Below are 16,425 nucleotides of genomic sequence, written 5' to 3' on the forward strand. Positions count from 1 at the left end.
GGATTATACTACACTGCACTGCATTATACTGGATCAGAGATAATGCTGTTCCATCAGAAATAAAGTTATCTGGATCAGTATTAAAAATATTAGTAAATATTAGTAAATATCATAATAAAAAATCAGTAAATGAAGCAGAGGACTGTTGAGAGTAAAGACGAGTGAAAATTTCCAAAAGAAATAACATCAAACCCCTGCATATACATATTCCAGCTTTCAGCTCAGGGCTATCTAAAATGGCCCCCACTACTGCTAATTTTGAGCAGAAACCATTTTGTAGAATTGAGGTTGCAGTGAATGATAGTGATATAGGAGCAAATAACTTGACAGGGCTTAATTTCCTTAGCTTAATTTGCTTTGTACATATGAATTATTTCTCATGATATGGTGATAGTTGGTACCATATAATAAGAAGCAATCCATACTGTGTCTAATTGGAACGCATTATATAATTGTTGTTTGTTGTGATTTTTCCATGGAGAAGAAGTCTACTAGAAAGTATCATGGACATGTCTGGATGTGCATTGTGTATACACAGATAATGAGGATGTGCAAAATCCAAGGTGCTAAAAGAGCTTAATGGTATGAAGAGTATTTTTCTGTAACTGTTGATTTGTCTCAGATAAGAATTTAGCGGGTTAAATATTATTCAGAACTGAATAGCTCAGCTCTGGGCACATATTTACATATTGCTTTCATAGCAAAATGTTTGAATGCAGGCCAAACCAAGAACAGCGATAAGAAACTCAACTGCAGTTTCTGGCCTCTGTTAACATGGAATGTGCAGCATTTGTAAATTTCTGTTTGAGTCATTTTAATTTTTTTAAATAAACTTGTGCCAAATCACTCCTATGAAGCAATATATATGCACCTTAAATCATTGAATGAATTATCTTTTGTTGAGCTGACATCCCATAGCTCTCCAGCAGCTAGCATACGTAGAATTAACTATTACAATGTTAGCTTTGATCTGGTGATCATTCTGGTATTTGAAAAATGTATTTTCCCTTTGGAAAGAAAATCAAATTCCTCTGACTTTAGCATATGCCACAGCCGCAATCTTGAAAAAAGAGCTCAAAAACTCTGCAGAAAAATTGCAGTGATATTCTAATCTCTCAAATTTAACAAGTCTGTTTCTAAGATGTCTAAGCCTGAACAAAAGGTGAAAAATCCAAGTTGTTAGTCAATGGTCTCAACGTGCTTCGCAGGTTCCTTCGTTTTTTTATTGTTAAAACAGGAATGTTGTAATATTATCTAAGTTCAGTCCAGTTTGTATATTCTGTATTTGTTGCAGCTGTGAATGAATGATTGTAGGTATAACCAAGGAAGTGAAGCATTCCTCTTGCAACGTTTTACTCAGTCTGTCAGCAGTTCCTATAAACAGATTCTACTTGGCGTGATAAAATCAAGAACTTAAATAAAACTTACATGCAAAAAAAAAAATTACAGCATGATATGCTGGCATTTTTCTTCTAGATGAGATAACAGACAGTAAAGCAAGCAAGCACGTCTTTAAATAATGGCAAACATTTTAATGTGCACAATTAAAGACCACGGAAATAGGAACAGATGGGTTTTCCGTGTTTCAAATTCCTGTATCTTCCAGTCATTGTGCCAGGGGATAGACTGTAGCTGTACAGCTCAGCTGTTGCACAGAACAGTGTGGTAGCCTCAAGCAGGAAGCCAATTCTTAGTTTAATTTCTTAACTACTGTATTCTCCCTCCACACACCCCCAAGGGAGAGCAGTTTGCAGGATTTTTTTTATTTTATTTTATTTTTGCCCTCAGGTTTTAAAATACTTTGGCTTTGGCAAGGTTATTGTGCTCCCTCAGCATGGGAGAAGGCTTAGATTCATATTTCACAAGCAGAAGACCCTGAGTTAATTTTCTTTTCCATCTCTCCATAGGGCTGCAAATTGGCTGGCCGCTTGGATAATCTGCACCATTGGGGCAGATAATATGGAGCTGAAAGGCTGTGTGTTAACACACATGTCCTGTTTCTCTTTGAGAATTTTTGTAATTAATTTGAAATTTGACATGTGCAAGTCCTTCCAGGTTTTGCTCCCCCCCCCAACCCCCCACTTCCAGAAAAGCATGCCATGAGTAATTAATGCTAAAGGAGCTAAGCGAGGTTTGTAGTTTCACTCCAGTCCAAACAAGCCACGGAACTTGTTAGGATTTCATTTAAGCCACTGTGGCAGCAGATTACTGAAAGAAACAGCCCTGAGGCCTAGAACTGAAGATCCTATTGCATGGGAAGGATCACATTTCCAAATTATTTCTTATGTTTAAATACTTGAACTTCTAAGCACTCATATCTACAATATCTTATTTATGTCCCAAGCACATGAAACAATCCTGGTCTTCTCTTGGCACAGCTTGTCTCTGTATGCATTTCTCAGCTGATATTTTTTTAAGGACTTGAAAAGAATTACAGTAAGACTAGTATGCTTTCCATTAGCTAAATCAATGTGGTTTATGAATATGTACCGTGGCTTATATCTGTGAATCTGTCTGCATAGGGGAAAAGAAAAACCTTCTCTGTGGAGTTTTTAGCTTTTCATCTCAGTTATTTCTCAACCTAGCAAATGTATACTGGAGTGTGTGTGTGTTTAATTTGTATTCTGGTGGTGGTCGAATTTGATTGGGAGCAAGCTGTCTGTTCTTGCCTTATTCCATTTAGACTAGCAGAGTCACCTGCCAACTTATTTGTTTAGTAAAAACAAATCCCTCTGGGCTTCCAGCGTGCAAGGCTCATTTACTCATAAATGTAAACAGGAAATCATTTTCACATGCTATGCACTGTGACCCAGAGAATAGTCCCTTTTTTTCCTGAGCATACTACCAAGGCAGGTTCTTGCAAAGGTTACTAATTGTATGAAAATAGGACCAGCATTTTCTGGTAATCAAGTGAGGGATACTTGAAATAAAAGAGGTGGGCAGAGGGAGTAGAGGAGAAAGCATGAGTTATAGTGTAAACTGAGATAATAGTGTAAACTGCTCTAAGAAGATGCCAAGCATCTTCTTAGAGCAGGGATGGGCAACTATGGCCCCTTTATGACCTGTGGACTTCAACTCCCAGAATTCCTGAGCCCATTACGCTGGGAGTTGAAGTCCTTGTCTTAGAATATAACAGGAGAATGGAATGCTGGGAAGGCTTGTTTGGGAGCAAGTCTGAGGGTGAGACAGGGAGACTCCAATGAAACAAGATGCCAGCCTTTAAATAATCTCCCCATTTTTCCATTTGGGGATTTTCTCTAATTCCACAGATTTGGGGGCAGGGGCACTCATTATTGCTGAGTCATGCTTTCAAAGAGGGGTGTTTGTTGGTGCTGTGCTTTTCTGGGTCTTGATAAGTTGTTTGGTTGTCTTGATAAGTTGTTTGGTTCTGTCTTGCAGCCCTCAGAATCCAAGTCCAACGTCACCCCTTTCACCGTCCTGGCCCATGTTCTCCGCACCATCCAGCCCTATGCCCACCTCCTCCACGTCCAGCGATTCATCCCCCATCAGGTCTGTGGCCCATTTGTGGTCTTGCTTTTTTTGATTCCTTTGCTGCTGCTGGGCTGCTGCTTTTACATTTTAAGTTGATCTGCTTTTTACCACTGCCTTCCCAAAGCTCTGCGTTAGGGCTAACCTTTTCTTGGTTTGCAGTCTTCACAGCTTCAAAAGAGGGAAATTTTAATATTGCATGATGCCCCTTCTTCATTGGGGGTGTAATGACTTGAGTAAGGTTGGTATGCCTCCTTAAATGTTCCAGTTATGCCAGCTGAAGTATTGCTGTGGAAGAGAAGTGCAGTAGCTGAGTTTCTGTTTTACTTTCGTCAAATTTTTGAATTTTGATAATTATTCTTCAACAGGTAAGTTTTCATTACCACTCCCTAGAAAGAAAGTGTAATAGATAAAAATTAAGGCATTTTTTAAAGTATGGCCTTAGGCTGCCAGTCTGGTTTTCTGCTCTTTTCTTTAGGTACATTGGTGAAAATAGCTTCAGGAATTTGTCAGTGGAAACTACTTGTGCCACGCAAGACTTGAAAATGTTTGTACCCCCACACATATAAAATGGGAAATTATAACATGATGTATTGTTCATATTAAAAAAGCAAGTCAACCTTTTAAATTCAAGCAGGTTTGGTTAAATAGAATACAATGATTTGATAAAGCCAAGCAAGTTTGTTGTGTTTTTGATATTTTCAGTTATTAATTCATTTTGCATATTTGCCCAGAATTGCTTGAGAATTTTAGTTACCTTATCTTTCCAAAGGAATTGGTTCACTTATGTCAGAAATAGCATTCATTGCCTTTGTTGTAAAATTCCATGTCTGTCCTTTGGCACCCTCATAATCATAGTTCTGGATGATTCTATGCAAAATACTGTATACAAAAATACACTACTCCTTTCCCCAAATCAACTGTTCAGAATAGTTGACGAGAGAAAATGGTCCTTAGCTGGGTCCATAAGACTGTTTGCGAAAACTTGAAAAAAAGTGACAAAAAATACATCAGTAACTACAAAAACAAAAATGAGTTAATATATACAGTACTGTTGTCACATGTTCCGACTAATGAAGCACTTCAAAGAACTTTCAGGCATGTTTCCTAAAGTCTTTATTTGCAGAGCTACAAATTATGCCGGTCACCATTGGATTAATTAATGCCAGAATCTGAACTTCCGGTCGCTGGCATCAAGCTTTCCTTGCTCAACCCCTCCCTTCTCATGCAGTCACAGGTCACATTATCCAATTAGTGAGAAGGTCAAACGTTTACTTCCTCTTTCTTTCCCGGGCTTTTTCCCCGCTCAGTCTAAGCTAAGTATTAACCCAATAAATGCCAGACAGTTTTGCATATTGTCAAAGCAAGAATATACAGTATTTGCAGCATTGAGAACTGTCTGTGATAAGGAAGCATTTGCTTAATTAAGAGGTCTGAATCGGTGTACGTTGATTCATACCTAGAAATATTGATCCTGTTGGAAACATTTGCATCAATTTCAAAGCAACCACTTTTTGTGATAGAAACACACAGTACTCTGGTATAATTTTGAAGTTTGGCAACTCATTCTGGCAAATCCACATTGGCAGAGCTGGGACAGGGATGGTGCAACTATTTTCACCCTCTATCACTTTTGGTACCATTGCTCATTATTCCTTCTGGACTGCCTATAGGGATTAGAAGAGAAAAGCACATAGTGGTTCTCCTTCTTTTTCCATAGTTGGTCCCAGGCAGTGTTGATGAGAGGGAGAGTAAAGCAGATAGCAGCACTACCAAGGACGACCTTTTGCAGAGATCCATCTTGTGCATCAGTTACCCTATTCCTCTATTAGGAGGCCCACCTCAAAACCACTCATACTTTGTAATACATCTAGATTACAAAAACAGCAGAATATGACTGCCTGCATTGACCCTTGTTCCAAAGAAACAGCCAGTACAAGTATTAAAAGATGCCAATACCATAATAACAAATATAAGCACCAGCTCACCGCAAGAAACAAACCAACTAATGTACAGCACAGTTGCAATTATAACTGAATACCTGGAATGCAAAATCAAAAAAATAAGAAAAAAAAATTCCAGGCACTGTACCACCAAAAACGAAGATCAAGCTGGAAAATTAAGATCTGCATGACAAGGTCAGATGCAAGTAAGCTAGAACAGATGAAAGAAAAGAAGCTGAGGAACAAGAAAAAAAAACCCTGATCAAGAAATATCACTTAGAAACGAGGAAGCTTAAGGAGGCACTGGAAATAATAATGCAGCAAATAATAGCCGTAGGCAAGTAGATCAGCAGATTCAAAGCTTGACTTGCACATTATAAGCAGAACCTCCGACTTCCGTCGAATCAGAAATATCTCTGTTAATCCTTCAATAGAGAGACTGCAATGAACCAGTCAGCCCTTGACAAAGAAACAACAATGCAGTTCTGGCTGCAGCTAGCGAATAACCCTCCAAAAATACAAGAATGTAGGTTGATTAAAGGAGAGAATAAAAAAGAAGCTGAAATGAAAGCACTCATAATAACAGTAGAAATGGTGGAGGAAGATCAAGAATTGGCCAGCAACAAGAAGATGAACTGCTGTTTTGGAACTGAAATATCCTATGCCCACTCGTTGCCAAATCTTTTAACACAATACATCAAGGATGTGACATTGAGGATTGGTTAACATCTGGCAAAACCAACCTGACAATGAATGGTCCAACAGAATTGGCTAGCAACTGCGGCTATTCCCCGATCTACGAGCACAACTGAGCCCCAGAATTTCTGTTCCTAAGTGACACAGCTGTAAACTGCAGTTTGGTGGGATTTTGCGTTGCCTGTTGCAATGCCAAGTCCCAGGGGAAATCGCATTTATTCTTCTACCAAAAAGTAAAAAAGAGAGAAAGAAATAGAGCCTGTTTCTGATTAAAACTCCATCATAAACCACAATAAGCCACTAATATGAAATTCAGACTAAACTGAAGATTAAGATATGTCCCTGGATGCAAGCTTGTTATTCAGTATTACTTACTTCTGGCTTCATTTTGAACTTGAAAGCAGGTTGAGTTTTAACCAGATATGTTCAGGCAGCTAAGATATAATATTTAGCTTTGCATTAAAAATGAAAATCCCTCCTACCGAAAAAAGGCTAGGTTTAAAGTGCTAGTATGAAGTAGTACTCCATCAAAAATGGGGGGGGGAGGGGAGAAGTCATTATCTTCTATTTGATTATTCCTTTATCTGTTGACTTCCTATATGTTTAGCCATCATGAACTGCAAGACACTTAGAAAGCCCTTCACAGCCACCTTGGGAAAAGAGCCTCTCAGAGCTGTGCTTCTTTACATTCTCCATCCATCATTCCACTTTCTCTGAGACTGTGCGAAATGCAGTTTGCAAGTATGTAATTAAAGTTCTTTTGATATGCTCTGGATTAAGTCTGAGTATAGTGCAAGCTCTAGGACTTGGCACTGATTGTAAAAAGTGGAACGCTCTTTTTTTTAAACAACAACCTGTATATGTGATTTTTCTTTGGATCATTGCATGATGAACATGATGAGCATCAAGCATCAGGGTTAACATAATCCGTGGGCCCCAATCTGAATTTCTCTGAAATCTGATTATAAACCCTATTTCCCTGGGACACTGATTGATAATGCTGGGTAGATTGATTAGTTCATGGAAGTTGCACAGAGAGGGCATGCATATATTCAAGTGACTCAGTTTATAAACAAATAAACCATTTATCAACTTCAAGCCTTCTGTTCCCATATGCAATAGCTATTATGCTTTTATTCTGATGTAGGAATAGGGAGGTGGGGAGAGGCACATTTACAGCTCTTGTCCAAACTGTACAAGTCACATGGCCAAAAGTCGACTGAGTGCTTTCTTGGCCACATGCCATGCTTAAAGGCAAAAATTAAAACAAAGGACGGATTCGAAAGATCCAGGGCTCCTTTCTGTCCTTGATCATCCAAGTCGAGCTTTGAAGGGCAGCACAGCACAAGAGATGGACACTGAAGTTGCAGAACGCTGAGATGCCGCAAAAGGAAGGAAGCCCAAATTGGACCATAAATTGAAGGCTATTTTGGCAATGCCGCTATTTCAACTTGTTTTAATTATCAGAGAATGCTCTCTGCTTGCCTGCGTTTTCCTGGGTTCCTTCCCATCTTCTAAAAAGTTACACATTTTCCTGGAGCGAGAGGGTCAGGCTGTTTCCTGCCCACCCTCACTGCTTCCTTGTCTTTGGACCTGCTCTGTTGAGGGTTGAACAAGCTTCCTGATTAAATTGATCTGACAGTCTTTGTGGCTTTCTCTTCTTTTGCAAAGCTAAGCAAACCAGTTGAACTACCTATTGGTGCGACTCAAGTAAAATTTTGAATTGTAAAGCCAAGTATGGGGAATAGAGGGAAAATGGCAAGGCACTTGATGCTTGAAGGGTTCATAATGTCTCATTTTTATATCACTTTTTTCTGTTTGAAAAGAAGGTAGCTTACATTGGAAATATTTGCAGATTGTGTCCATCGCTTTTCGTTTTGATTTCAGGTGCTACGTTTTATGAAAGGATATTTTCTGCCCCTTTCTGAATAATAATTATTTTTTTCCCCTTGCCAATGCAACTTTCCACAACAAAGAAATGGTTCCTTTTGAAATTTTGTCCCTGAATTTGACGCTCCCCAAAAATACTACAAGAATAAGACAGAAAGACAGAGGACTGGTTCTAGTTGTGGAGCAATTTTGAATAGGTTTCTTTTCTGCCATTCCTTTGCCTTGGAATCCCAGAGTGCCCACCTGCTATAATTTTGCTGCAGCTTTCCATTCCTGCATTCAGTCAATTTTTCCCCTCCATTGGCAGGCTGTGCATAAGTGCTAGTGTGCTATAAGACATAAGGTTTCTGTTAAGTGAATGGAAAATGCAATCATTAAATATAACACATCTATTACATCTTAAAGCCCCCATGGAGAAATGGATTTTTAAAAAAATCATCTGAATTGCAGTACAATTAATTGCAGAAAATGCTTGGTTCACTGTAATCCTGATAATCTGCTTCAAAAAGCCAATATAAACTTGGATTAAATATGCTTTTGCTCTTTGGCATGTTCTTTGAAGTGCAAATAAAATTTGCTGTCAAAGATCCTGATCATTATCAGGATTCTTACAGACAAAGAATGGAAGTTTGCATTCTTTTAGAGAGTTGAGGCCACTTGGAGGTTTATCTGTGTCCTCGGGGTCCCTCAGAGAGGGCTGTTCAATTTTGACATAGAGTGGGAGGGGTACGACATCATCTATCTCCAGTCTACTACATAGTTCTTTCAGCAGTTCCAAGAAGGCTCCAGACCCATTTGCACTACTTGGGTGATCCTGAGGATACGGATAAACCTCCAAGTGGCCTCAACGACTCTCTAAAAGAATGCAAATGACCAGCTGTCTGCAAGGAATATAAATCCTTCCATTCCCATCATCTATTCAGAGCTGAAGAAGCTTTTTGGATGAGAAGTGAAACGTCGTCAAAGAAAAAAACCAAGTCCAGTTGCCTCTTGAAAAAGCACCTTTAGGTACTCCAGGCTTGATGAACATTTCTCCTCTGAAGCCTCTATTTGCAAGGGAAGAAAAATTACCAGTTACCTTCACTGAGGAATTTCATGCCACTGAAAACAGCAGCTTTAGAGTAGTATCATCATTAAGACTTCATTAAGAGTAGGAAGAATTAATCCCCCACACTTACCTGTTCCAAAGATGGTGCTTGCATGCACAAAGGCATTTCATGGGAAAATATGTATCTCAAGCCTTATCCAGGAAAACTGTGAGTGTTTTAGCCACTGCTAAATATCATCTCAAACAAGACACTCTTATAATGCTATTCATGTTCCTCTGTACGAGTGGGAAGATAGCACACTGCGCATGTGAATAGTTTTTCCAGAAGATGTTTCCTTTTATTTAACCATGCCATCATCTTTGCTTTCCTTTATTTAAAGCTCTTGATAGAACAATTGAGGTTCAGTTTATTAAAGTTAAGAGGCCGGCATTGTTGGACAATTTAAAAAACATCTGTTGCAGATCTTCTCATTTGGTTCAGGATAAAGCTGGCCTGGTATTTTCTGATATTAATTATACTGTTGTCCAGGTCATCTGGTTTTGTCTTTACACATTTCTCAGCAGAGGATTTTCAAAGACTGTAAAGAGCTCAAATTTAAATACCCTATTTTCCATTAGCAAAAAAAAAAAAAAAAAAAGCAGTCTCCATGCCACAATCACTAATGCATATGGCTTTTTTTACAAGGCGAGGGGGAAGAGGGAGGGTAAGTAAGCAAAGAACTAAAACTAATTAAAGAAATTCCTAGAGAAAAGTAGACAAAGAGATGGAGTATCACCAATCCATGGAAACGGAGTAACAGCCCATTCCTCTTTTTTTTTAGCCTCTATGACATCATGGGATCAATTAGAATAATTGTGCCTGATCTGCCAACTCATCTTCTTTTGCAATCCATAGATTACAATTCAAGTTTTTTTTTTTTTAGAAAAGAGAAAACAATCTTTCCTCTCCTCTCTTGGTCAACAAAAATACTGTTCAAGAGAGGCTTAGGACCCATCCTAAAGGAACAGGAAGGCAAGTCTAAACGTTTCATCTTAGGATCCTATTATTAGGAGTCATAAAGCTACTGAGTCCAGTCGAGCATTCTGCTCAGTGCAAGAATCTAAACGGAAACATTTTGATTGTGGTCTCCTGCCTCAAATACTGAGTTGGTCTTCCTTGACATAACTGAAAAGTCAAGTTTTCGTAGGGCTCCTTGACTCTCCAAAAATAAGGAAAAAAGCAGAGAAAAAATTGTTCTTCAAAACTTCTCTTGATGCAAGTTTCCTATTGGCAAAATTGGTACTAATCAACAAACATATTAGGCACTCAGCTTTGAGCAGAAGACTGCTAGAATTTTCACTATCTGAAAAAAAAATGCATGACATCAGTTTTTGTACCTGATGTTTCCAGCTGTGGGAGATGTAATAAAACAAATACTGAATGTTCCCTTGTCTATATCTCCAACATAAGGAGTTCAGAAAGTTAATTTTGTTTTTTCCCCCCTATTTTTTATCATGGATTTGTCAAGTGTTTTCCAGCAATGCTTTTTTTATTTAGTTCAAAACAGTAGCTTTAGAGTTAGATTTATGGATGCATAAATTCCTAATGCTGGTCATAGCATATATTGCAATACATTGTTTGGGGCCCACCTAATGAAGGACAACATCTTTTCATATTGGCCTCCAAAATCTCTAAGATGTTCCCTTGAGGGCCATTCCAGCTATCCTCATCCAGGGGCATTTATGCAGTTCCCAAGGAAAGATTTTTTAAGCAATACCATTCCATCTTGGAAATACACTTCCCAGATATTATTTTAAGGCCTGCCTTATAGTATTTTTATGTATGCAATGAAGAGCTTTTTATTCACCCAGACCTGTTAAGATTTACTTTAATGTTTTAGATCTTTAATGTGATTTTATGATTTTATGCTTTATATATTGCCTTATTATTGGAATTGCTTGACTGTGTGCTGACAAGTCAGTGGTCATTTTTAGCAATTGTAGACAGTATATAGAGTTTCTCTATCCTCTCCCCAACCTGGTCCTTCAATTCTTCCATTGATGCACCCATCACCACTGTAACTTAGGTCATTCCACTTTGCTGCTGATCTTTCCCTTCTTCTCTTTCCTTCCAGTTTTACCAGCACCAGAGCCTTCTCCAGAGAGCTGGGTCTTTGCATTATATGTCCAAAGTAGAATAATTTGGGCCTGATTATTTGCCTCAAGTAAGAACTCTGCATAGGGTTTTTTTTTTCAATTATCCCTTTGTTCTATCCATGGTGTTCTCAAGAGTCTTCTCCAACAATTTTCTCCCAAAAAACAAAAAAAACAATTGCAACCAGCCTGCCTTCCCTTGAGGACCTGTATACTGCATGAACCAGAAGGAGGGCTGGAAAAATATCTAACAGACCCTTCACATCCCGGATATAAACTGTTTAAACTTCTCCCCTCAGGACGCCGCTATAGAGCATTGCATGCCAAAACAACTAGACAGATAGTTTTCCCTCTGTGCCATCACTCTGATGAATACCTAATTCCCACAGCGCTGTCTTAGGCCTAAAGATATTTACCCACGTAAATAAAGGCTGTATTGCTATTATCCTTCTCATCTTCTCATTTCTCATCTTTTCTCATCTTCTCATCTTTCCTACTATCTCATCCTGTTGTTTGTATGTACACTGGCCAGTAAAGAATTCTAACCTATTCTAACACCAGACTTCCCAAGCGTCAATACTCTTTCTATCCTATTTCATCAAAATCCAACTTTAATTTACATAGAATGAACAGGTAAAAATTGCTTACACTGCTTACACTATTCTGGTCTTTGCAGGTAATAAAGGCGCATCAAGGCCCCTGAGTATCTTTTCTAAGGCCTTCATGGCTACTCTGCCAAGTACTAGTCTGTGGTCTATTTCTCAACTGCTTGGTTTTGGTTTTATTACTGATGGTTGATTCTAAAACACAGACACTACCTACCACTACAGCATTATTGCTGGTACACCTGATTTTTATCCTACATGTACATTGTTTTCTACTGGCACTATTATATGTTGTTTTTAATGCTGTTTTTATAAGTTTTGTATTATTAGATGATGTATTAAGAACTGAGACTTTATTAAATAAATAGTCAACCTATGGATCACTATACAGCTTTACTGGCTTCTATTTCATCAAGTTATAACTTGTTCAGTTAAGGGATGCAGTTAAAAATCTACAGCAGATGAATTAGTGATTAAGATAACAGTAATTCAAGAAATGACCAAAAAACCCACCCCTGTGTTTACCAAATCTTCAATTCAAGGCTGTTGCAGCATGGAAAAGCTGTTTGTACCAGTTTTTAGCTGCATTAGTTTCAGTCAAGCCACTGACTTTTTTTTTTTTTTATCAGCAATTCCTACTCCAAAGAACAAATAATACTTGGCTTTGTAGAATTTGCATTCCTGGTATTCTGTCTCTGATTTGCCTTTCACATATTTCGGACATTCTCTGAGGTGCTATTGCTCATTCTGTTGGGCAACAGTATGTGTGTTCGTGTGTGTGTGTGTGTGTGTGTGTGTGTGTGTGTGTGAATCTCAAACACTGCAGATAAGTCTAAGCAGGATTTCCAGAATGCTGAAATATGGTTTGAAGAAGAAGTATTGCCTTTTTAAGTTTTAGCTTGTTGTCTCAAATGTTCTTCATTTTTCTCTACTCTGATTGTTTTTTTCCCCTTCAGCTCTGCATTTTGCTGATTGGTAGATTTGACATACATTTCAAATATTTGCCAGAAGAAATATTGAGAAATGTTTGTGCTTGCACACGTAAATATGTATCAGCTTATCTTCATTCTGATGTTTAAAATTATTACTGTTTTCACAGTTCTCCATGCCGCAAAGCTAGAGCCTTGTATGCTTGTAAAGCAGAGCATCACTCAGAGCTGTCCTTCACTGCAGGGACCATATTTGATAATGGTGAGTATCAAATTATTCCTTTCAGTGGAACGAAAAGTTTTTAAGGGATGGAAGATGGGCCCCCTGTGCTAAAACCTTGTGTTTGACTTCAAGTAAGGTAATCTAAGATTTGATCCTATCAGAACTGGTGATAAAAGAAAAAAAAGTACTTTCTTGCTTTCTGACACTGCTATTTTCAGTCTGAATTTTTGTTACTGAAAGATAGTTAGGTTTCTTTTATAAGAATAAATGCTGAGTTGGACTCACTAAAGAGAAAACTTCTAGGGATGAAGGGAGGCATTCAATATAGAGAAATGGAGACCCAGAATATGCAGCATCTCATTCCCGGGTCTGAACATTTGGATATTCCAGCGAAATGCATATTTTTAGAGCAGCTTTTCCAACACCACTAGATCATAATGCAAGTTACATTTAACAGTGTTCACAGAATTATAGATTTGTGAAGGACATAAAATCCAACCCTCTGCCGGATCCGTAATGTGGGATAAAATTACAGCAGCCAAAACAATTAGCCTTCCAGCCTTAGTTTAAAAACCCTGCCAATGAAATAGAGCCCACCACAAATGGTCTCACAGCCAACAGCCTCAGCCATGAGGGAATGTTTAAAAAGAAGTGGTGGACAACCTATAGGATGCACAACCGCTTTTTAGTATAGCCTCGAATCCTCTGGTACAACACGGCTGGGATTTTCTGCACAATTTCCCATCCTAGATATACCTTTGTGGAAGGAAGGCATACATGGGGCTGCACTGCTCATATTGGGATAGAGGTAGACATCCAGAAAAGGCAGCATGGGAGGAAACATATATCTCTTGCTTGCAATGCAAGCATTTTTGGTCAAGAAAGTCAAGTGAATTCTGTAAGTAATTAGCAGCTGGTAGAGGTCAGAGCTATCGCCAGCGATTCATGAAGACAGAGCTGAATTTGCAGCAATGTAAGTTTCATGATTTTGTCTTTGGTCTGAGCCCTTCCTTCAGTTTCCTCATCAGCACACAATTCCCAAAGGGACACACAACCAAGGAAAAGGAGGTGGATTTGAGAGCACGTGGTTCTCAGGCATCTCCACCTCAGATACAATAAAGGTCTGTATATAGTTTTTTTGGAAGACTCTCCACATTTATGAAATATACTTGTTACAGATACACATACACAACACACATACATACAAACACACACAGAGGGAGAGAGAAGGTCTTATATGTTATTCCTTGAATGGTCACATGATTTTCCTCTGGTTAATATTTTAAGATGGTTTTATAAGATACGAATACTGTTTCTTTGTTTCACTCTTATATAGATCAACGTCTAAATCTCAGAAAGAAGTGCTCCTTTGTTTTGCTTGATTAGCTGTAAGAAGTGCTTGGCTACCTTTAAAAAGAATGGAAAATAAACTAGGTTCAATATTGAAACAAAATGTTTAATATTTACACAATTCAGTTCTCATTCGGAAAAGGGTTCTTTTGAGTGTGGGGTTTTTCCTCATTTTCTTTGCTTTTATACATACATCTGATAAAATGAAATATCAACAATGTACAGATAAGGATAGAAAATAGGAAAACATGCAGATTAGAAGTAATCTTGTCAGAATCTATATCTATATATGGTAATCCCACCCTCTCCCCAATGTATTTGTTAGACTTTTCTGCAAATTAATGTGTGTGTGTGTGTGTGTGTGTGTGTGTGTATGTGTGTAGAAAAGTCTAACAAATACATTGGGGAGAGGGCGGGATTATCATTGGAGTCTTCATAAAAGTTAAGATTCTGAAGAAAATGTTTGCTTCCTTCATGTACTGGAAGTGAGATACTGTTAACAGATTAGGGTAATTGATCCTGATTCACTCCTGGGTCCAAAATGTGATTCAAGAAAAAGAATTTTATCCTCAGTGGACACATTCTCTTTTTTTTCATTAAAAGAAAACCCTCCTCACCTTGCCTCTATTCTTTAACTGTTAAAGTGATTGAAATCAAATCATTGTGTTATTGCCGCAATTATATATTGTATATTTACAGTGTATTTATTGTATATAATTATGCATTGTATAATTATAAATAATTATAAAGAAGCAATAATACAAGACACTCTTTGTATCTTTTTTCCTGATTAGCCTACAGTTCAGAATTTCTTTGAGCCCAAAATTACAAGAGACATTATGATATAACCATACAGGACCTACTCTAAAAAGAAGTAGAAATAGGCTAGCTGCTTGTGTAAAGAAGATGAGAGGAATTACATTCCTCTCTCTAATCTCCAACTTGAAGTTTCTTGGCCACCACTTCTGGTGACAGCAGTTTGAGTATCTCTCAAGACAGATCACAGACTTTTATGTAATTCCAGTATGACTTGTCACAGAGACATCTTTCATCTTTTGATTTCTGCATTTGCTTAGACCATAATAATGCCTGAAGAATCCTGTCCCCATAATCTTGCTACCTTCTTCTAAATGCTGCCAATCTGATCTCAGGATCACTTGAATATGAGGACAAATCTATTGATTATTGAAGCCGATGCTCCTCTCTTTGAGCCTTACTGAAATATTTAACTGCTGTGATGGTGCAATGGTTAGAATGCAGTATTGCAGCCTAATTCTGCTGACTGCCAGCAGTTCGATTCTCACCGGCTCAAGGTTGACTCAGCCTCCCATCCTTCCAAGGTCAGTAAAATGAGGAGCCAGATTGCTGGGGGCCACATGCTGACATTTGTAAACTGCTCAGAGAGTGCTGTAAAGCACGATGGAGCAGTATATAAGTCTAAATGATATTGCTATTTAAAATAAGCAAGCACCAAAGGTTTTTAAAGTGCTTTCCCAGCCCATGTATTTTTTGGTTTTATAAATCTCAAATTACTCAAGCATTATTCTGGTTCTAAACCAGTAGATTTTTACACAGCAGGGTAGCAGAATATGCACGATTTTAAAATTAAGTGTAGATGCTGCAGGAAGCATTATCTTTAAAGAAAAGAAATAGTTCTTTCAGAAGGTTAAGTATTAGCCTTTATTGACTTCTCTGACTCTTGAAAGTTGGAAATATTCAAAAGATTTTTGAAAGAGAAATCCAGGCTAATTTATCAAGAACAAATAGTGTGTTTAATTTACAAAATAGTACGTATAGTTGCCAACTCATCAACACCCGATCTCTATTTTTATTGAATACTGACTCATAAGCTATTATTTCTTAATAACAATTCAGACTGAGGTGTCGTAGTGTAATTACTTTCTTGTGCTAATGTATATTGTTTGCCTTAGGTTTAGAGAATTTAATCTAAGATTACCCTGAGAAACAAAGATGACTCCATTACTTTCCACATCTTTCCAAGGGTGTTTCTCTTGATGTCTTGATTGATGCTTCCCAGCTGTCCTTGTGCTTAATGTCTTCTTAGAATTTAAGGAAGTAAAGGAAGAAGGGCTTTATGAAACACAACTATAGGAAGTTT

The 16,425-nt window shown here is 38.0% G+C and overlaps 1 protein-coding gene across 3 annotated transcripts in view; it reads left to right on the forward strand.

Annotated features, from left to right (window-relative positions):
• ARHGAP26 (Rho GTPase activating protein 26) overlaps nt 1-16,425 on the forward strand; it is a 266,440-nt gene that overhangs the window by 243,319 nt on the left and 6,696 nt on the right. Inside the window, exons 21-23 of one of the 3 annotated variants that reach the window (XM_039351437.1) lie at nt 3,400-3,510; nt 12,904-12,995; nt 14,293-15,070. In XM_039351437.1, coding sequence (XP_039207371.1) covers nt 3,400-3,510; nt 12,904-12,995; nt 14,293-14,342 — 253 coding nt within the window. In that variant the 3' untranslated portion in view covers nt 14,343-15,070. Of the gene's footprint in view, nt 1-3,399; nt 3,511-12,903; nt 12,996-14,292; nt 15,071-16,425 lie in introns of those variants that run through there. The other 2 variants (XM_039351429.1, XM_039351447.1) reach the window with 2 other exon arrangements.

This window comes from Crotalus tigris, unplaced genomic scaffold (genome assembly GCF_016545835.1).
Source record: "Crotalus tigris isolate CLP2741 ecotype Arizona unplaced genomic scaffold, ASM1654583v1 scf7180000017568.12009008, whole genome shotgun sequence".
Taxonomy (NCBI): Eukaryota; Metazoa; Chordata; class Lepidosauria; order Squamata; family Viperidae; genus Crotalus; species Crotalus tigris.